Below are 21,317 nucleotides of genomic sequence, written 5' to 3'. Positions count from 1 at the left end.
CATGAGTGGTTAAACTGATTATAGATAAATAGAAACTGTAATGAAAATACTGTGGAAAAAAATAATTGCAGTTTCTTGGGGTAAAAGTGAATCTTATTACTTTAATTTTCTTTCACTCAAGATTTATGCTGCATTTCTGAAGAGGAACATTTAGTCGGACATGATTTCTCAATTTTCAGAACCCCAAATCCTGTTAAGTTAGCTTGGATGTCTTTGAGCTCTTACTTGGCCTAGCAGATAAAGAATTCTGTCGGATAGTATTTAAACACTGTGGGGCAAGCAGCCTGGAGGTTGATGATCTTCAATGTGGTAGATATATCATTAATGCTTTCTGGTAAAACAGGGACAATACTCCAGAAGCTCCCTCTGCATACCTTCTGTATAGAAAAGTATATCATTTGGAGGGAAAATGGGTGAATATGGAGAGATTTAACAATACCTAAGGGTGTAGAGGGTAGTGTGACACGCATCAAAGCTGCTCTTCTCTAGAGGCCAGCTGCTTTCAGCCCAAGGAAGAAGGATTCAAGCTTCTAGAATGGTATTTTTTACCAAATCGGTGACGGTACAAAGTATACCATTTTCCCTCATCAGTGAATTGAGCACTTCTAATAGAAAAAGTCAGTAGCTTCAAGTTTCGCCTGTCCAATTTCTACCTTAGATCTGCCCCAAGGACTTAAAAGGCCAATATATCCTAAAACTACCTTCTTGAACTAATCCCTGAATAGCGTTTTGTAGAGAATTAGACTTCTCTGTGACAGGGGAAATACAGTTTGTCCACAGATCGATGAGGATTTTTTTTTCTTTTTTTTTTTTTTCCCCCTCAGAAGGCCTGATTTTATTACAACATACCACTATATCACTTCTCTTTATCTTTCAGTCTGCACAAGGTGGTGGTCATCGAACACTGCTCTATGGGCATGCAATCCTGCTGCGCCATTCCTACAGTGGCATGGTATGTAACAGGAGTTCATAGCAGCAATGATTTCTTTTTTGTATGAAAGTTATGTTTATAAACGGGCCCAGACTATTGCCATTTACTGATATCTGGAGAATTATTCACATCAAAGAGGCATTTTACCCATGGTTAATGGAAACCTTTGTGAAGGGTAGATGCTTGGAAACACAAAACCGAGCTGGTCGTATCTGGGTAAGTGCTAAAACTAAGTCTGGCTCCATAGAGATGAGTTCTCTGTTTGTCAGTTTATTTTGAGTTGGTGATTTCTCATTTCTTTTCCCTTGGATATTGCATATTGCATAAGCTGTGACTGAATCCACAGCTGGCATCTGGCTGGCAACCTGAACATATGTTGGAGACTGAGTGGAAAAGGAAATTCCATCTTGCACATATTTTGGACAGAAGCCTTACTCTTCAATTTGCTGATGAATTATACGGGTTCCAGACTCCTTAAGTGAGGCTTCATGGAGCTGAGCTTTGATGCAACCAGCTCATTTATTTCCAGTCTCACTATTCCAGCCTCAATGGAAAGATGCGTGTATAGACAAAGAGGTTATTTTAGACCATATATCTTTGTCAAGTCTCCTTGAGTGCCATTCAGTTTATCAGGTGTATATCTTCTTGATAGTAACTAGAAGGGATAATTTAAGACTAGTTAATCCTGTGTTAGTAGATTGATGGCTTTTTATATTTCAGTGGATTATCAGATGTGAGCAAAACTAGTAATGCACACTTTTTTTCTTTTGATAGTATCTATGCTGCCTCTCTACATCTCGATCTTCAATGGATAAGCTGGCATTTGATGTAGGATTGCAAGAGGACACAACAGGTAAACACTAGCTTAAAAGACTATGCAATGAAGAATACTTTCAGTCTAAAAATCAGAAGAGAGACCTATAAATACATACAAATCATGTAAAAATTAAGACTATTTTAAGGGCTAAAGAAAGAAAACTTAATATTTATGTGTTTTGCACATTCAGTATCTTATCTGTACATTTTCTAATAGATTATGTAATTTCTTTTCTATGAGATATAAACATGTCTATTGATATTTAAATATAAATTTATAATATTGAATATAAGTAAAGGAATATTGCTAAGTTATTATTCCTGTAGAAGCCTTTTGCTGAATTTTTTTTAAACTTGTATTATTTTAAACAAAGATTCTATTAAAGTTTTAGAACTAGCTGGTGACTTGGATTTGTTTGTATTTTTAAGACTGATATAGCTTCTTACAATGCCATCAGCTTGGTGTAATTGTTTAATTAGAAATAATAAGTTTGCTTTTTTTTAAAGCCTTCCTCTAGCTAGGAGTAATACCTGTGATAACAGCAACAATTGAAGAGTTTCAAGATCAAAGAGATTTTTTTTCTGAAAAGCATGCTTTTCGTTCATCTGAAAGCAAGGTCTATCATGGGAACAAAATTTGTGACTTTAATACTTAGGAATATGCTGGGGAATTAGAAACACCCCCTTCTTTGTCCTAATTCTCAGTGGAATATTCTTCAAAGTCTTTCTCATAACCTTCAACAAAGGTGACGGGAAAGCCCTTTCGCAAAAGCAGCCTGGGCCAGGTTGCCTAGAGAACACAGAGAGTCGCCTCCTTACTCAACTCTGGAATCACTGTTCCAGAGGTCTTGCTGTGTTCTGCGTATGTGTGTTATTTCCAGCTGAGTTTCTGACAAGGTAGTGCAGGAATGATATTAGTTATGGAAAACACATGGATGCTTGGTTTACCCAACTGAAAACTGGGTCAGAACTTTGGGACTGAGATAAATGCGACTGTAATGGCAATAATGTTGGGCATTTTCTTTCTAATTTCTTTCTCTGGTATTACTCAATAATGATATAGGTGAGGCATGCTGGTGGACCATCCATCCTGCTTCCAAGCAACGATCAGAAGGAGAAAAAGTGCGTGTTGGAGATGATCTCATTTTAGTCAGTGTCTCTTCAGAAAGATATTTGGTAAGTTCTGTAAGAATATCTGTACAGTGCTTCCTCTACAGAAAAAATAGTTAATGAAAGCGTTATGTTAATGTCTGGTTTACATTTCCACCTCCACAAAAGTATAGCTTAAGGTGTTTAAACTAGTATTTGATACTATTTTGCAAACCGAGACAATGAAGGTCTGGAAAGCATGTCATTGATATGTGATTAATCTGATTTGTGTTCATTTCAATAATAGAATGGAAATTGAAAAAATTATTAATGAAGAAAAACAGAAAATACAGAAAAAAGAAATCTGTTCAAATTGCATAATTGAGGTGTTTAGAGTCCCTGTGAGTGTTCAGAGGTTAACAGCACTATCATATATCAATTAAAACTTTATACCAAAATTTTGGACTGTTTAACCTAGGTACATAGCATTTTGTGGGCCTTAAAAGGTCCATGTTTTCTTAGGATTGTGTAGAGTGTAATATAATTAAAATACTTAATAATTAACTATAATTGAAATATTTTAAAACTTTCTGTGGTAGCTGCTTTTTATCACTGGTTTAAATAACTTTCTTCTTCATCAAAATAGCTCCCATTTGTTCTGTGATGAAATTCTTTGACACTTTAAGGTTAATTTCTTTTTTGTATTCTTGGTGTTGCAAGCACCTGAACTATTCTATCTGGAAAAAAAAAGATGGAAATAAGAAGAAAATTAAGCTGTTGGAAGCTTCTGTAAAATCAGTGATTTGGCAAATGTAGCTACAGCTAAAAAGAGGATCTTTAAAGAGGAAGTGTTTTTAGCTTTGTCAAGAGGACTGTCTCAGATCGGTGTATAGCATTAAAGTTTATTCTATATCATTCACTTTTTTTATGCTACGAAACACTATTTCTGGAAGTTTTTTATGGTATTTAGAAAAAGAAGTGAGGAGCTTAATAAAACTTAAAAATAATGCTTTTTTCTTTTTGACAAAATTGAAAACGTTCTCCCTTCTTTTGGAAACACTTAAGAAAATGAGAATATAATTATTAGAATATAATTGTGACTTCTAATTAGAAGCTCAGTAACTCATTGAATTAGTTATTTTTGTAAGTACACATTCTGACAACTTTCCGATCATCTTTACATTTTAAAATTATTTTTAATAACTACTTTTATGAAAATTGTAATTAGACTTACTGGAGAAGCAACTTATTGTGGACAAAATTAATGAGAAATCTAATTAATGAAAAGGTTTTATTTAAAGACAGTGAATTTCTTTGCAATTCATTGAATTGCTGAGTTGGGTTGCTGGAGTTGAATAGTGCTCCAGATTGTGTTTCTGTATAGGTATATGCCTGAATTCATACTTTCTGCCCTCTAATTAGTAAATCAGCTCAGCCTTTTATATTATTTAGGGTTTGTGCCTCAACTGTTGATTCTCAAGGCTGTCATATGTACTTTTATACAGCCAGAGACGTGATGCTGACTGCAGAGACTGATTTTCCTCCACATGCGGTGTTAATGCGTATACTGCGTCTTCCATACAAAATAGCAATACGCTAAAAATAAATTATATTTTCAGTGTAGAGAGAAACAACACAAATCTATGTTCTTGATGTTTTAATCTGTCTATTATAGTCTTAAAATGGTTTAGAGCTAGATTTTAATGAATAGTTATTAAACGTATTTCAGTTATTCAAGCTCTGGTTTGATAGTAAGAAGGAGCAAGGATTCAGCAAAAGAATTTTGCTCTTACATGCACTCACCCCCACATTTTTATGAACAGATGTTTTCCAGACTAAATTAAGGGCTGGTGAACTACGTAGTTTCAGAATCACAAAAATATTTGTGGTTTTGCTACCTACTCAGTAGTTATATTAGCACTGCAAATAAAGCAGTGATACTTTTATGAAAATCCAAACAGTTGATAAAGACTGAATTAGCCAGCTACCAATGAGTAAATATTTTTCATGAAAGCTGCCTCTCCATCTTAAACTGTTAGTCTTAATCCATTAGGCCATCTACAAAGTAACTTCAAAGGATGTACCTTTGAAAATAATCACAGTATTTTCATTTTGAGTGCAGTGTCACGTTATAGTCCCTATTTTCTAGAACACTTAAAGGAACGTAGCAACTGATACCTTTTATAATAGTTAGGACTGTGGAGAGATGAAGTTATTTTTATGAATCCACTTGGATAGTGAGACCAAATAGGTTCCATTGAATCCAGTCGAGGAACGCTTTTTCTAAGGGTGAGAAGTTCCTCAGATAGATCCCTTGACAGAGAGTGATGTTCAGCAGGATGCTGAGAGTTAGGTTTATGACCATTATGTGCTTACAGTTAGGACCTTAAGAAAAGGTAAGTTTTCTATCAAATGTTCTATGTCGGTGTACTGTTAGGAATAAAGTTGGAATTTCACCTTTTTATATTGCAATATTGCTCTATGTTTTCAAGCAACTTGCTAATTATCTCCAAATTAAGACAAACAAGTTAACAATCCTGGGGCAAAGATGTGTATGTAAAAATAACAGATGAGTAGAGTTCATTTACAGGGTATGGCTTTTGCTAAACGTGGTCAGAACTTAGTTTAATTTGTACAATACAAGGGGAGAGCAGAACTACGTCAGCTTCCTAGGTTAGTCTTCCACTTGAGTGCTATACTGATAGGAAGATTAGCGTTCAAATAGTAAGCTAAAGGTCCAGAGATGTGGATTTTGGCTGTTTGTTGACTCACAGCAGTGTCCCTGGGCAAGTCATTCGGTTGCTCTGACTCTCGCTATCCCTACCTATGCAGTAGGATTTTAGATGCTTATTTTTCTGTGCAGCCTTTCTGAGGAAAGGCACTTACATAAGTGCTTGTGGCATTATATAACGCGTGAGCTGCGCTCTTGCCAGATCCTTCAGAGAGGAGACTTGGCTCTGCTGAACCCTCTTAGCACAGAGCAAAAACCTGTAAAAATTGCCACCATTTAAGTTCAAGCCAGAGTTGCTCTGTTCCCTTTCTCGAGGCAGTGCAGGCTGATGAACCGATGTAACATTTCCAGCATGTTTCTCCATCTTGTACATATTAGCATGCACCCCGTGCTGAGCTTTGCCTGTGCCTATAGTTAATTATATACCACGATTGCTTTCAAAATTTCCAATTTTGAATAGTTTAGAAATTCAGTTAATTGTAATTTCTTTCAAATTCATGAAGCCTCTGGATAACTTAGTCTTTTAAACGTAATTCAAGAAAAAGTCCTTAGACATGAAGTTGAAAGACAAAATGCATAAATGAAGATAAAAATGAACATTAGTATCAATGAGGTCAGTGTTATTCTGGCTAAGAAGTCAGGAAAGAGGAAAAAAACCCCAACTTTGAATCTACAGTGCACAGATTTCAGTATAATGCAACAATTTCTGCACTGTGACACATACGTAGCTGCTGAGTTGCTGTCCTGACTGTAATGCTGATCTGCAGCTGCTTTATGCAAATCTGTGAACAAACCTTAATGTTTATTTCTTTGACTTAAATGATCATTTGGTTTTGGTTTTTTTGAATACTGGAAACTAATATGAAACTAATTGGAAACTTTCCTTTGAAGTGTAAGCTTTTCCTTGAAGATTTTCCCTTTCAAAAATAATATCATCCAAATTAGATCAAATTATTTGAAAGGTGGAGCTGATATCTCTCATTTGCCCTGGATAGGAGGACAGGTTCCTGAGTATTGGAAAGGCACTCCCTCTGCATCCTCTTGCATCGAATACATTGTTTATTTTCAGCTCTTAGTTTTAGTTCTCTTATTTATTATCAGATACTTGGGATAGCTTCTAAATATCTGTAGCATTTGTTGGTGCAGTAGTACCAGAGAACATAGCAGGTGTGATTTTTTTTTTTTTTTTTTTTTACATTTAAAAAAATTTTTTTAAATTTTATTCTCCCCCCTTTCATTTTTTTCCTAATAGTATGAAACTCAGTATTACACTTTGCTTTCTTCTGTGTAAGTTCACAATTCCATCATTTATTTTTTTGTTGAAAAATAGTAAAAAACATTTTTCTTAGAAATAATTTGAATCTGCATAAACAAACCTGAAATTAGTTGAAGCAAGGTAGTGTTGAGCTGCTCTGTTGCACTGATCATAATGCAGTTCCCACAGAGTCTTTATACAATTTGAAATGTTATTGTGGAGGCTGGTAGATCTTCCCGATAATTAAGGCTGTCAAGCTGCTCTGCCTTACAAAATCCTGCTTCCAAGTGCTTGTAATGTAAAAAATTACTTATAAGAAATAGTAGCATCTATTTCTGTTTTGTTTTGTTTTATTGTTTTGTTTTGGTTTGGTTTTTTTTGTTTTTATCAGTCTGAGATAATTTTTTTTTAGTTCATCCAGAAGAGGTCAGACGTCATTAAGCTTGAAGACAGGGAAGAAAAAAATTCACATCATTAAGAAAATTAATTTCATTTTCTTGAAAATGCTGAGCATCCCGTGCTTTATAACAAACATGGGAAATTAGAAGGAGTGTTCTTGACATCACAGGTGTACTTTTCACTAACTTGAAAAGAAAAAGGGGAAAAAGGTAACAAGCCTCTCCTTGCTTAAACTTAGTAAAGGAACATTCTCCTGAAATAATGCAGCTTGGTCATGCCCAGGGAAGATTTTTTAAAATTTTCTCTTAGTAGCTAAATTGATGACTTTGTCTATTTTGCATAAACTAGACCTCTTCAACCTCCTCTGTGTTAAAGAACTGTTCATACTCCCTCTACGGCAAATGATTAAATACACCCCAACCCTGGTGGAACCAGGTATGCCTTGTAATGGGTGGCTCAAGGCAGGGATGAAGTCAGGCACTGTATTGACAGCTGAGAACTCAGTGTTTTATGTGCTGTCGGCGATCTGCTGTCATTTAAGATATGCGGAGGAGGAAGCTACGAGAAAGTAGAAGGAACAAAAGGCAGGTGATGTAGCAGGGACAGGAGCCTGGGACTGAAGTGGGAAGGAGGGAAACTGAGTGGGACTTGATGACTGGCTGAAAAGATTGGCAGCTGAAAGCAGGCAGGCACTAACAAATCTTCTGGGACAAGAAGCTGGTGACAAGGGAGGAGTGGGCACCTGCTGATTAAATTTGTGTTAGAAATTTGGGGCAGAAAACCTGTGCCGTTTTGGCAAGGAAAAAATGAAAGAAGAACCAGTGGAGTAGGACTGGGAATGAAGGATGACAAGAGAGATCTGTAAGAGGAGTGGGCTAGATGGGGAGAACCAAACTGCTGGACAAAGATCCAGAGAGGGGAAAGTCTGGGGCCAAGAAATAAGAAAAGAATTGAGGGGCAGGAGTTGTAGTGAGTTTCTGGAGAGAAGTCTTATGCTGGCTGACATGGGAAGGAAGAGGCTGACCAAGAAAAAAGCCAAAAGGCCATGCTGAGGCTTTGTAGGTCTGATGAGAACCTTTTGAAGCAGAAGGAGATCATAATTCTGGGTGATAAGGTAGGCTGTAACTGGGTTGGGAAGCTGGATTGGCTAGGTTAGAGATATCAGCAACTATCTAGGAAACCCGTTGTATTAAGGCACAGCAGTCACCCCTGCTATGCTGACAGCCTACTCCTGTTGGTGATTTTGTGTTAGTTTAGGTGGCAGATGTCTGAAAAATGGTTTTAAAGTTTCCTTCTCTACCTGTGCTTCATGTGGGTGTCAGTATGATGCCACCTACTGTAACTGTGGGGGTTTTTTTGCTTTTTTTAAAAAAAATTATTTATATATAATATATATATTTAATAATAAAAATATAATAAAAATTTTATATAACAAAATATATAAAGCTTTTTTAAAATATAGGAAAATCATATAGAAATTATACCACAGAAAATAAGTTTCTTAGATTTTTGAAAAAACACAGGCATTAGAAAATGCAAAAATTATGGCACTGATATGTTTTATGAATTCTTTTAAATACACAATCACACTGGCTTTTTATTGAATGCTATCTCAGTGCAGTTAAAAGTTTGATGGATGTGTCAGGGCTGAGTAGCAGAGAGGCTGTGGAATGAGGCAACTTTGAAGATGAAATTTCAAGCTGGGAATTGCAGGTGGAGGACTGGTGGTACGATGCTTAGTTATTTATTTTCCTGGAGAATTAGATTCTGTACCAGACTCTCCTTTGGAATTTGCTGAGCAGATCATCTTTTATGCCAGGCTTGCTTTCAAGAGGTCACTAAGTCTTCATCCCTTACCAGGAATATTCCTTACCTGAGTTGTGGCTCTGAGGTCTCCTCCTTCTGCTAGAGGTTGAGGTCCCAGAGTTGCTCAGTCTTGATACCTGCAACTGAGGTGAATGGAAGATGTGCCTCGAATATTAAAACTGCATATAATGCAGGCTACAGTGGGAATTAAACAGGTCCTTGTCACCTCAACTTGGGCATCCTAGATTAATGAAAATTTCTTAGTGTAATCTATATACCTCCACTCCCCATTGGAAAATGGGCTATACTGCTACTCCTTTGGGGTTTTGAGAAACTGAATTCATTAATATTTGTTGTGTTTTGTGAAATGCTGTAACTGTTGGTAGCAATAGAAAAGCCTATGAGGAAATTAATAATTCTTTTTTCAAAGCTTTGAAGAATTGACTGTATTGAATAAAGCATGAGGCTGCAGACTGAAGATTTAGGAGAAAACAAAGCACTGAGCAGCTGTTCATGAAGTGATCTCCTTTGTCCTGTATATACAATGAGGCAGCACTGGTAGAAAAAATTGTACGGGATCATGCCATTGAAGACAGTAATATGATGCATTCACCAGAAGCCATTATTTTTCCATAGGCTACTTTGGCATTTCCTAGTTTTTGAATACTTGCTTCTGTAAAATTAATATTTTGTTAATGAAAGCTCTTGTATCTTTTCATACTAAATGATAATCGTTTGGAAGCATAGTAGCTGATGTGCTTCAGGCTTTTCGTGGTTATAGTGCAGAAGGAGAGCTAATATTAAGAGGGGGAATGCAGGCTTCTCCCATCCACCCTTTGTGGGATCCTTATGCTATCCTGCCATGCGTATGCGTTGTCATTTTTTTGATGAAAAATGTTTTTTCCTTCCTAATTAAAAAAAAAAAAAAAGGAGTATAGTTTTGTGGTTTGGTGGGGTTTTTTTGTTTGTTTGTTTTTTGTTTTGGTAAGTTCTTTCCCAAGATAGATGTCCACACTGGAGATATTTCTTCCAGTTTTGCTTTGCCTGGTCTCAGACTGACTAAGTAAAAGTAGAGAAATGTATGAAGTGCTCTGCCTCACTCTGACGCATGCATTCTCACTTGTGTACCTGTCGTGGGAATGGTGTCTATTCAAGGCTTGGAACATTTCAGAGGTTCTTGGGTCATTGAGGATAGGTACCTAAATGGTTTGAAACTGATTCTCTGTGCTGATCATTGTAGTAATTTTAAGACAGTTAGAAATGGGAAATAGCAAGGGCTGTCAGAGTCTCCATGTAGAAAAGAGAAATAGATTGAATTCGATCATGTCTGTGGCCTCCATCTCTGCACCAGCCGGTACTAACTTTTGAAGCAGTGTGGTTGATGCTGCCGTTGTGTTCAGTACTTAAGCATTCTGGGAATTGGCTCTGCCTTGTATGCAGTTCTCAAAATATACCAGAAAATAAGTTTTCTTTATTATTTTTCTTTTGCTATTCTCACTATTTGGAATGGCTGGAGATTGAGGGCAAAGACATCATAATGTAAAGTGCAGATAGAAACAGAGACTGCTAGATGAGATGTCAGTATTGACACACCTTAGCCAAGAGAAAACCTGAAGGAAAGGTTTTGCTTTCTTTATGTTTTTTTCTTTGCACACAGGCACGTTTTAGAGAACAGAAACTTTGATGCATACTGACTGTAAAATTTAAAATACACCATCTAGTTATTTAGAGCTATTGTAAATGCAGCTATGCTGCTGCAATCACTGCTGAAGGGTTCTTGTGGAAATTACCATCTGATTCCTAAGCTCTCCAGTCAGCTTGAATACACTGTGTTCTTCTTGAAGACCTAGGAACAGAGATGTGATTGTGTTACTTTTCTGCAGAGCAGTACAGAGTTTATAACATGATGGTAGGTTCAGTTGGGAAACCTGTAGTATTCTGGGAGATTTGAGTCTTGGAGTTTATCCTTGAGAAGCTGCCTCTAGACTATAGTGTTAACCTGTATTCTTAAATACCATAATTTAATTCTGAAAAGTGATTAAAAACCTATGGCAGGTTAAATGCTGGTTTAGGAGATTATTAGTCTATCAGTAGGGAAGACAAATCTAGCTTTTTGGTTGAGCCTGGACACGAGTGCAGAAAAGATATTATTTGGGTGAGACAGAAGGCTGAAGGACCTGCCTGTAACGCTGAAGTCCCATACCAGGATTAGAATAGACAGCAGGGTGCCTGAACCTAACATATTCCTCCTTTGCAAATGTTGTTACTGCATACCTGAAAGGCATGTGCTGCACATGTGGTCCTCATCGATGATGGCAACCTGCTACTTCTGCCACATACTCTACCAGCTAGCAAAGATCTGTGTAGTAGGTACAAAGGCTGCTCAGCATCAGTGTGAGTGTCATGTCCACATCCTGGGCATTGTGTTATGGAATTTGTGTTTCATTTTGATAGTGTTATTGTGCTGAAAGTACCAAGCCAAGCAGATAAGCTCCAAATAAGTTACAAACAGGCAGCAGATTGCTTTAAAACAACATTGAGATTGTAGAGTATAGCACTGAAAAGTTAAGCAATGCTAGGATTAAGACAGGCATCTCTGATCTGTCGGTTTTTTTCCTATACATTTGATGTAATTGAATCCTTCTATATCCACTGACAGGCTACCTCCTCTACATGGTCAAAGCTTCATTTTATTGCTTGCTATGGATGGTGTCCAGGGGATGAACACCATGGAATTGTAGTTGCCAAGACTCCTGCCTTCAATTGTAAATTGAAGGATGCAGCAAGCAATTTAGGGAAGTGAGGGAAAGAAGAGATTTGCAGAGATACACTCTCTATTTCTCTGCTTTGGTAGTCATGTGTTGTATTAGGTCATTTAAACCATACTTTTTAAAGATAGAATTCTCTGATGACTCAGCTTGAGACATCTGGGTTATAATCAGAGCTGCAACTGGAGTCGAATCACTGGATAAAAATAACAGGTGTTCTGAAGAGCGATGTCAGCGATGTATTTTTGTTCAGTGTCCTATCTATAAAATGGAATGCTAATTCAGTTGATACCATTGTGTGTGAAAATCAGTTCATTAACATGGACAAAGCACACAGTTACAAGAAGTGTTCTGGCCATGGCAGATCTAAATGGCAGAGTTGTTATCCTCTTCCTCCTTTGCCCACCCTGAATGATGTGTTTTCCACAAAAAGTAATATTCCTGCTTCATTGTGCTGGTTGAATTGCTCATTGTCTGTAACTGGAATCTGTGTAGAGATCTCAGAGAAAACCTAACAATATAATTAAGGCCAAGAGGGCAGGAATGGGACTGCAGGTCGGCTGGGGATTGTAATCTCTCAGCCTGCTCTGTCATTGACTAAGTTAATGCAGTAAGGGGTGAAGTGGTGGTTTGTTCATTGAACATCTTTCATTACGTGTGCTGAACGATGCTGGTGTGGTGGAAAAAAATGGCTTTTGTGAGATTTCTTACTTTGTATGTCACTAGCTATTACGGGAGCCATCTGAATGAGCTGATGTGCTATTTCTTGTACCGCTGTACAGCTGGAAGAGGTGCAGGCAGGAAGACAGAAGGACTCTGCACATGTCATTGGGAATCTACCCCCTTCTAACCTCCATTGCCATTTTTGTCCTCTGTATGGTTAATAATTTTACCTAAAAGATGTTAATGTTGGTCACAACATACAGAAACAGAGACCAATACTACTCTGTAAACACAGTTACTGTCCAGTAGTTTAAAATAAAGTTTTGATAAAAGTGTCTAAATATTACTGCACTTGAAAAGCTATTGCCTGGTAGGATAAACAGTATACTTCAAAGCAGCTGCTTATTTATAGAATGCTTGGTTCTATAACCTTATAATTGTATAATCTTATGTTGTTTGGCACTTAATAGTACATCAATGAAACTGACTGATGGTGGTGAGGCTTTTGCATGGATATGATATATAATACGCCTTGAGATTAGAATTTCTGAGACAATAATGTCACCGAACTAGTTGGAAAACAGATGTGTGCATGCACACACACATACACAAAGAATTCAAAGAAGACCAAGCATCTGTGGCACTCACTGGAAAGACCTGCCACTTCAGCAGAAGATAGGCAATAACTCAGTAAAAGGAGAGCACCCATTGAATGCTTAGGCAGGAGATGAGCCTTTCAGGGAAAGACAGTTTCAGGTCTGCTTGGATCACGAAAACTTTGCACAAGAATATATTTTGGCAACTCCCTTACATGCCTTACAAAGTTGATTACTTGATTTCTTTGATCTGATGGCAGTTTTAGGAAGCCAGTGGTCCACAAGAAATAGTTAAATGGTGAGTTACACCTGAAACACAGATTAATGTCCCATCCCAGTATTCAAACTTTGTGGAACATCCCGTTGCGTACAGAAGGAAGAACACCAGTGTAAGACCTCCACAGCATTTAATAATCAGTTCTTCAGAGTGTTTGCTGTCGTCTAAGACCCCAAACAGGTGATCATTCTGTGCCGTTTAGGTATGTCTCTTTGAGGCAAATATGCTGTTATTATTCTAGCTTTATTTCTAATGTCCCTCAAAGAGTACCCAGGTCTGATTTTGTGTTTAATCATACAGTCAATATGAACAATTCATGTACGATAGAACCAAGAGAATGTTCGATATTATTATTGTATACTGTAATGAGATTTTTAATTAATCCCAAATAAAAGCCTTTCTCTTTCCTGATTTTAGCATCTCTCTTATGGCAATGGTAGCTTACATGTTGATGCAGCCTTCCAGCAGACGCTCTGGAGTGTAGCACCAATCAGTTCAGGAAGTGAAGTTGCCCAAGGTAAGATTGACTCAACTTTAATTATTGAAAGACTGATTGTAAATGAAATATCTGAAAAATCAAATTATTCTGCCAAGTGTGGCTGAAGCATGAAAGTGGGTTTCTTTTATGTAAACATTCAATCCAGTAAATAAATATATAAATGTTCTGAAAAACGAGAGGGAAAATTATGCTGAAAGGGACACTGATGATTTTCTACATGTTTTTTCCTCTAAATACTGAGCAGCTAATTCAAATCTCATTTTTCTAAAGGTATGATAATGTCCATAACATTTTTTTAAATGGCTTTTGGTCCTGGTTTACATTATCTCAGATTATTCTGACATATGTAGTCATGGTTACATGTTCCTGAGACTGAGTCAAAAATGCTGTGCAAGAGGACTGGAAGCAGGATGTGAAATCCAAGGAGCTAAGAGTGGGAATGGTTTTGTTGGGAGTATATAGTTGGGAAGAAAAACAAAAGGAGGGGAAAGACAGAAAGAGACAGGCGAGAACAACTTTCAAATTTTATTTATTTTCTTTAGGAATTAGGAAAGTTTTTTTTAATGCAAATTCTGACATGAAGGTACAAGGATCCCTGAATGTATGCCATGATGATTCCACAGAGAAGAAAAAAAGTCGTCTTTTCCAAAAAGTTTGTCAGCATGTAAAGACTTAATGATTTCTAGTTTCTTACAGAATCGCTGTTTTGAGTAGATTTTGTAATAGAACCATAAGAAGGTTAAAGCTACAGGTTCTTTCTTACTCCCTGGGGTTTTTGGGGACTGTTTTTTGAAAAGGCAGTACATTGAAATTTCACATCAGTTCTTTTTATCTGGCATATTTTAAAACACGGTTGTGGAATGCTTGCAGCTTTGCTCATTCAGCTTTCAGGGACAGCATTGCCAAGATCTCCTTTCTAGGTACGCACTGTGTTTTTAGACTATGAGAATCATTCTGCACGTTCATATTGTCTGACATGGTTGCTATTGCAATCTGTTACTAAAAAAATGCTAGTGCATCGCTTAACAATGTCCTAGACTTTATGGATAAAACCTTTCTGTTGATGAGAGGAGAAAACTTTCTCCTCTCCAACCTGTTGCCCTTTCCTATAAACTCCATTTTCCTTGTCCTCCCATTGCTGGCAGCTCTGGTGTGGCGTTCATGTTAGTAACCCTAGTACACCTTATTAGCTGAGACCCAGATTTGTGCTGTGCCACATCTCTTTGCTTGGTGAACCTCACTAGTGAGACCTGCCTGGCTGTTTGGGAAGAAGTCCACAATGACAGACTATAGTGTCATGTTATGCACTCATACCCACAGGAAGTAATGTGAAAATGATGTAATACGATTTTAGCAGCTGTGTATTTCTCTGCGTATTTGTTTGTTCTTTCTTGCTATGCCTTTCTGTTTTCACTTTTCTCAGGTATAGACATTATCTTTGTTAAGCAGTATCTTTTCTAGAGAAGATCAGCTAGCTGGTGTCAGAAAGAATTAGGGCAAAGGCCTTATTCTAGCAAAACCGGCAAATACTCCTGTAATCAAAGTTGTCTTGTTGTGAAAGGAGAGTGAACCTGACACTTAGCATGTAAGACCTTACTCTATATGCCTCAGTAAAACTGTAGCCGAACTGGAGAAAATTACCTCAAAAAGGGGGAAGAGGAAATAAAGAGTAATATAAGACTAAATAAGAGAAATAAAGCCAATTTTGTTAGTATCTGCAGAATGCTTTGTCATCTTCATAAACAAAATGTTAGTGTATGGGAATAACTACACTATAATACCCTCTTTTAATCAAAACTTCCCATTAAAAATAGATTAAGAAATGAAACACTTCAGTTAAATGAAATTACTTTGAAGTGAAAATAATGGATAAATAGCCTGTAAAACGAACTGGGATATTGGAGGCCGTTAGTTTAAAGAAAATGATTTCTTTTTACATGCATTTCTGCAAAACTGGCTTATGTAGAAGTCAGTTCATTGTTTAAGTCAAAACAGATCTTTAGAGTCAGATCAAGTAATTCTGCTAGTTCTGTACTGTGACGTGGATGGGGAGCACTTTAAAAACAAAGCAAAACAGAAAAGCTACTCAGGGCAGAACATCTCCAGGATTATATTGACACAGGTCCATGTAAAAATTAATATATATAACTACTGTTACCTGGATGTACCCCTCTGTGTCAAAATCAAGAATTTAAAAATTCAATGCTAAAATTGGCCACATAAATACTAATTTGCTACTGATTTCAAAGGTTTAAAAAATATATCCTGAAATATTCCCTGGCAGATATTCAGGAAAAAGATTTCCTGTAGCTTCAAAATAAACCTGTGAAATGTGTCCTGTGTGACTGTTGGGTCTTCAACACCATTTCCCTGTACAGATCTGTCTTACTGCGCAGCATTATTTGTTAGTATAGACACAGCTTCAAAATATTATTCCAATTTATTTTTTAAAAAAATCTTTTTGTTATAACACTAAGCCCAAGGAATTGTGTTCCTGCATCCTGCTGGAATGCAGAATTTGATACCGACTAGTTCTAGCAAGAAGGGAAGATGAGTTTAGGAAACAAATGTAAACACTTGTTTAGCTTGTCAAACTGAAAAAATGCCATTGAATTGCACTTAAAATCTACTAAACCTTAGCATTTTTCAGTTACTAGATTATAACACAATATTTGTAGGATAACATAAAATTATATTTCTTTTTAATGTCACATCTCTGATGGAAAAAGACTGATGAAAAAGCATCTATTTTATTAATATCTTTACTGGTGAGAATTATGGCCTTATTTTCAGCTTCTGGCTGCAGTGTCCTGAGTCTTCAAATATTGTGATGCTACGTGTATGCTCTGTGCCTTAGTTTGTGAACACACATATCTGTACTTGAACCAAGTGTTTGGCTTTGAATCTGCATGTGCAGTGGTAGTATAGGCAGTATAGGGGTTTCCCTTGCGAGTCCAAATAAATTGTGGTTGTAGGTTGGGAATCTTAAGTCAAGCAGAACTTTGAGTGGACCTTCCCAGAAGTTTTTCTCACAGAAAACTTCCAAAGACACCAAAAAGGATTTTAAAGTTAACTAACTAAATCAATCAATCTTTGTTTTGTTAGTGTATAAACTGGAATCCTTCACTTAAATCAAACCCAAAAGTGAGCAGGTAAAATGGGAGAGAAGAGTCTCCCACTTTACCTGTTGTAATCTGGGAGGGAAACACTTGTTTTTTGCTGGATCAGTCTTTTTCTGAGTTGCACTGACTGCTCAGTCCCCTGTCTGTGAGACTCTTTCTCCTGATCCACCCTTTCCTACTTGCTGACTTGGAGTTTTTCTCACTTGGCAATGTTCAGCTGGCTCCCCAGGGTAGGAGGTATCTTCCCCTTCTGACTCTCTTTTTAAAGTAACATAAAATACCAACAGGAAAAAAAAAAAAAACAAACCTGATAGTATTTATTACAGTTTGAACTATAGTTTTAAGTGTTGCTGTGTTCAGACAAATACACTTGATTTTCTCCCTTTATTCAAGGATATCTGATAGGAGGGGATGTTCTGAGGTTATTGCATGGTCACATGGATGAATGTTTGACAGTCCCTTCGGGTGAACACGGAGAAGAACAAAGAAGGTAGGTTTCCAGCTTATAATAGAATAATAACGAATGTTGCTGAATCAATATTAAGTGTCACTGATAGTACAGATTTTTGAAGGATATTGTGATGAGTTGTATTACTCATAAGAAGGAATATTGTTGATATGGACAGGAGCCTCTTGCATTTTCTTTTCAGTATTGTTCAAGTCTGATTTCACTTACCAGGTGTAAAAGCAATAGTGATTTTTGATAACTTATTGTCATCTTTACTGACTTAAAAACACTGCGAATGCTATTTCTTTACTGCTGTTTTTTTCTGTAATCACAAAAAATTCCTCAGGACAGGGTATGTTAAGATTACTGCCCAATCCTTCAAGGCTACTAATCTGTGTATTGATCTCAGGTGTACCTCTCATAGTAGCCTAGAACTTAATTTATGGTTATTTTCTTGACTAAAGGAATCCTAGAATGGAAGTAGAGAAGTGATGACAGCTCAGTATGTGTCTCTCTCGGTTAACTAATAAATCCAAATAGTGAGAAGACTAGCACTGAAAGTGGCATGTCTCAGTGGAGTGCTTACATGGGTGAATCAAAGTCCTGTTTATTTGCTTTAATAAAATATACCCTAAGCTTCTTTTTAGTAAGGCAGTGTCATATGATTTATTCCTGCCTTCAGCCTGAAGATTGCTAAATGATAATGTTGATTTTGGAATAGTTTGTTTAATGCAGCATATTGGGTAGCTTCATTTCCATGACAAAGAAAGTGCTATTCATTCATTTCCAAATGAGTTTTCTGGGTTTGCAAATAGAAATGTATTTTTTTATTCAATTTTGTTCTTATTTGTAAAGATAAGAAAAAGACACTGGGAGGTCTCATAAAATATAGCAAAAATCTTCTATGAATTTTTAATATTAATGAGAAAAACTTCAGAGTTTTCTTATACAGCTGCTAACCAACCCTTCCTGGCTACTTCTCATTTTTAGACAAGGGAATAATTTTTGAACGCAGAAGATATTTCAAAATGCTGACTTAAAATGTGATCAGTTCATGTTTTAATTTTAGTTACTGTGTAATAGATCCATTACAGCTTGGAGTTTATTGCTGCTATTATTACCCTTGCTCTGACAGTGATGAAAAGATAAGATTATAGATAAATAGGATCCTATAGTGTTTTCTCTTACTTCAGTTTAAGTCCTGCAAAATTCCTTTTAAAAACTGTAGTTGCCGTGTGATTGCAGATTTATAGGATGATCAAGCACTTCAGTAATGAACTTTAAGGCTTAAGAACACACTTAAACTCTGTCTCTGTACAACAACAGTAACATTATATATAGGAACGCGAAGTTGCAAGTTAAGAAAAAATTCATTTGATCTGCTTGTGTGTTCACATAATGCATCTTTGTGCCCTATAGCATGGGAAGCATAGGGTTCATTTCTTAAGCTGCAGCCCAGTGCTGTAAACAGACCAGGCCGTTATTCTTCTTTCTACAGTGTCTACCTTTTCCCCTGTCCATCTACTACCCCAAAAGAAGCAGAGCTAGTAGGCAACAAATAGTACCTCTGTCTTTGTCTTTCTATTTCCTGATAGCAATACTGAGAAACACTACTTCTCAGGGCTTCATAAAAACCAGATTTGATCTTCTGAAATTTTCTTGTTGTTCAGGAGCTTTCTTTAATAAACAAAGAGAGTAAAAGTAAGTTTAGTTTTTTTCATGTTCTCCTTTTCTGAAGTTCTTCTATTGCTTTTCTGAAATTTTTTAGATTATTTTTACTTATAAACCTAGAATATGATCTATGATTACTTTGTATTTTATGGAGTTAGGTATAATCGGTCTGTGTCCCATGCTTTCTCCTCTTAAATTATTAATAAATTTAGTTATTGCCTAAAACCTCTATATGTCTATCTCTAATCAGGACTCGTGCCTATTCAAAATAATACCTAAAAGGATAATTTGTGGCTCCTTTCAGTTTTCAGTTTGTGTGCATGCTGTATTTTGATGGATGGTATTTAACTGCTGGTAGAATTATATTTAAAAATATTGGTAACTTTGGCAGATAGGAAATTGTAAGATAAATTATTTTATCTTTCACTTCAATTTAAGTTCCGTAACTTTTGCACATAATACATGGGAAAGGATGATACATTTGGAGCAGCCTTTCATTGCCTTTTGAAATAGTCTGGTGGTGGATTATTGTGGTTGTGCTTGGTTTGTTTTGTTCCAGCATATTCCTGGAGAGCAGCTCTGCTCTGCAGAACGGCAATGCGAAGGAGCACTGAGAAGTTGCATCTCACTTGTGACTCACTAACTCCTCTATCTCATTGTTATTTTTCTGCAAAGGCCTCCTCTTTATGCCTTTTCAAATAAATAAAAGATCAGACAGTCCTAAAATAACAGTTTTATTCTATAATGTCACCTGGTATCTAATCCTGGGAATGAATAAATTGTTTTGATGTGAAGGATCCTCCTAGGCACTTTCTAAAAATAACTGCTGTTTTTCTCTATTCTTAGAGTATTGATACAGTTACATAAATTTGAGTATAGAAGTGTTTCAAAGATTACCAGAAGCCCAAAATAAAACACACATTCTCGAGCTGTTTTTACTTTTGTGGAACAGCATTTAGCATGGTGGAGACCTACAATACGGTGACAGTGCAGATACTGTATTCATGATTACGGTAACTAACAAAGCTTCTTCCGAGGCAAGGTCATCCAAATCTGCACTGGAAGAGGCCTAGTACAGTGGCAGAAATAATCATATAAAAAGCTTATAAAATTCTCTCCTGTGTCTCACAATTTGTTCTGAATGTATGCTGTATTTCCTCACTTAATTGTTGAGCTCATGTGTCCCTCCACATGGTCCTTAAATTGTGCTACAGTGATCACTGGAACGTGGGGTGGAATCACTGTGTTTCTGGACAAGGGACTTTGGTATTGAGTGGTGAGATGCAATTGCACAGTGAGCAGTGGAAAAAGAGCAATGTTCAGGGGCAATTTTTGACACAGGCAAAGCAGGTATTTGCCCAAGGTGAGAGACTGGTTAGGAGGATGATTTTATTCCCTCCCTCAAAGAACTGAGATCCAGAAAGCTCCTTTGGCAAATAATGGATAGCCATAGCATTGGTTCTTGCATGCACAGCCCACTCTGTGCTGTCTTCTGGCCATGGCCCCTCAGTTTGGAAGGAGGGGGAGCTGCCATGGGGCTGCAGGCTGCTACAGCAGTGGCTCCTCCCTTGTCTTCTTCCTCCTGCAGGCAGTGGCACTGTGATCTCAGTAGTACATACCTCCTGCCTTGGCAGCCCCAGATACGGGCGTACGATGGGGGTAAGCACAGAGGCAAAGTGCCTGGGCTACCTATTGCCAAGGCTGTTGCGTCTTGGTGCATTTAAATTCCCAGTGAAAGTCGTACCTGGAAGAACGGGTCTGCTGCTGCTGTCCAGCTGAATTCGGTTAAAATTGCTGAGAAATCTTGAGTTATCTCTGATAATGCTGCCTTTTGTGTAGTGATACCTGGCTCTTGATAAACAGCAGTGAGACATCATTCAAAGATTACATCTCTGAACTACGAATAGTTTAAGACTACTTTGAGTATTTGTGTAGTGGGAGACTCAGAGAACTGATTTAAACAGATTCTTCCAGTGGTAACTCAAGAAAAATAGTAAAATGGGATTTTATTGCCTGAACTATTTTTTTTGTCTCCAAAAAATCTAGCTGGAATAAGAAACCTCAAAACAAGTTTTAATAATTGTAGTGGCTTATTCACCACAGTAGGTCCCTAGGCTGGGACCTTATTGTGTTATGCGAGTCACTTTTATTTTCCTGCAAAAATGTCAGCCAGTTATTAATACAGTACGTTGCATGACTGTAGATTACTGTGGATTACTTTTTTTTTTGTACTTGGAAGTCCCCAA

The 21,317-nt window shown here is 37.0% G+C and overlaps 1 protein-coding gene across 8 annotated transcripts in view; it reads left to right on the top strand.

Moving 5' to 3' along the window:
- The window catches only part of RYR2 (ryanodine receptor 2), a 434,903-nt gene that overhangs the window by 171,557 nt on the left and 242,029 nt on the right, over nucleotides 1-21,317 (top strand). For all 8 annotated transcript variants that reach the window (XM_087777049.1, XM_087777051.1, XM_087777048.1 and 5 more), the window contains 5 exons: nucleotides 878-952; nucleotides 1,706-1,784; nucleotides 2,811-2,923; nucleotides 13,749-13,848; nucleotides 17,346-17,442. In XM_087777049.1, the coding sequence (XP_087633175.1) occupies nucleotides 878-952; nucleotides 1,706-1,784; nucleotides 2,811-2,923; nucleotides 13,749-13,848; nucleotides 17,346-17,442 (464 nt within the window). The remainder of the gene's footprint in view (nucleotides 1-877; nucleotides 953-1,705; nucleotides 1,785-2,810; nucleotides 2,924-13,748; nucleotides 13,849-17,345; nucleotides 17,443-21,317) is intronic.

Source organism: Nipponia nippon, unplaced genomic scaffold, assembly GCF_047370975.1.
Source record: "Nipponia nippon isolate SJK-2023a ecotype South Korea unplaced genomic scaffold, ASM4737097v1 scaffold_4, whole genome shotgun sequence".
Classification (NCBI taxonomy): domain Eukaryota; kingdom Metazoa; phylum Chordata; class Aves; order Pelecaniformes; family Threskiornithidae; genus Nipponia; species Nipponia nippon.
The sequence above is the reverse complement of the archived record's forward strand: the minus strand, read 5'-3'. Positions and strand labels throughout refer to the sequence as shown.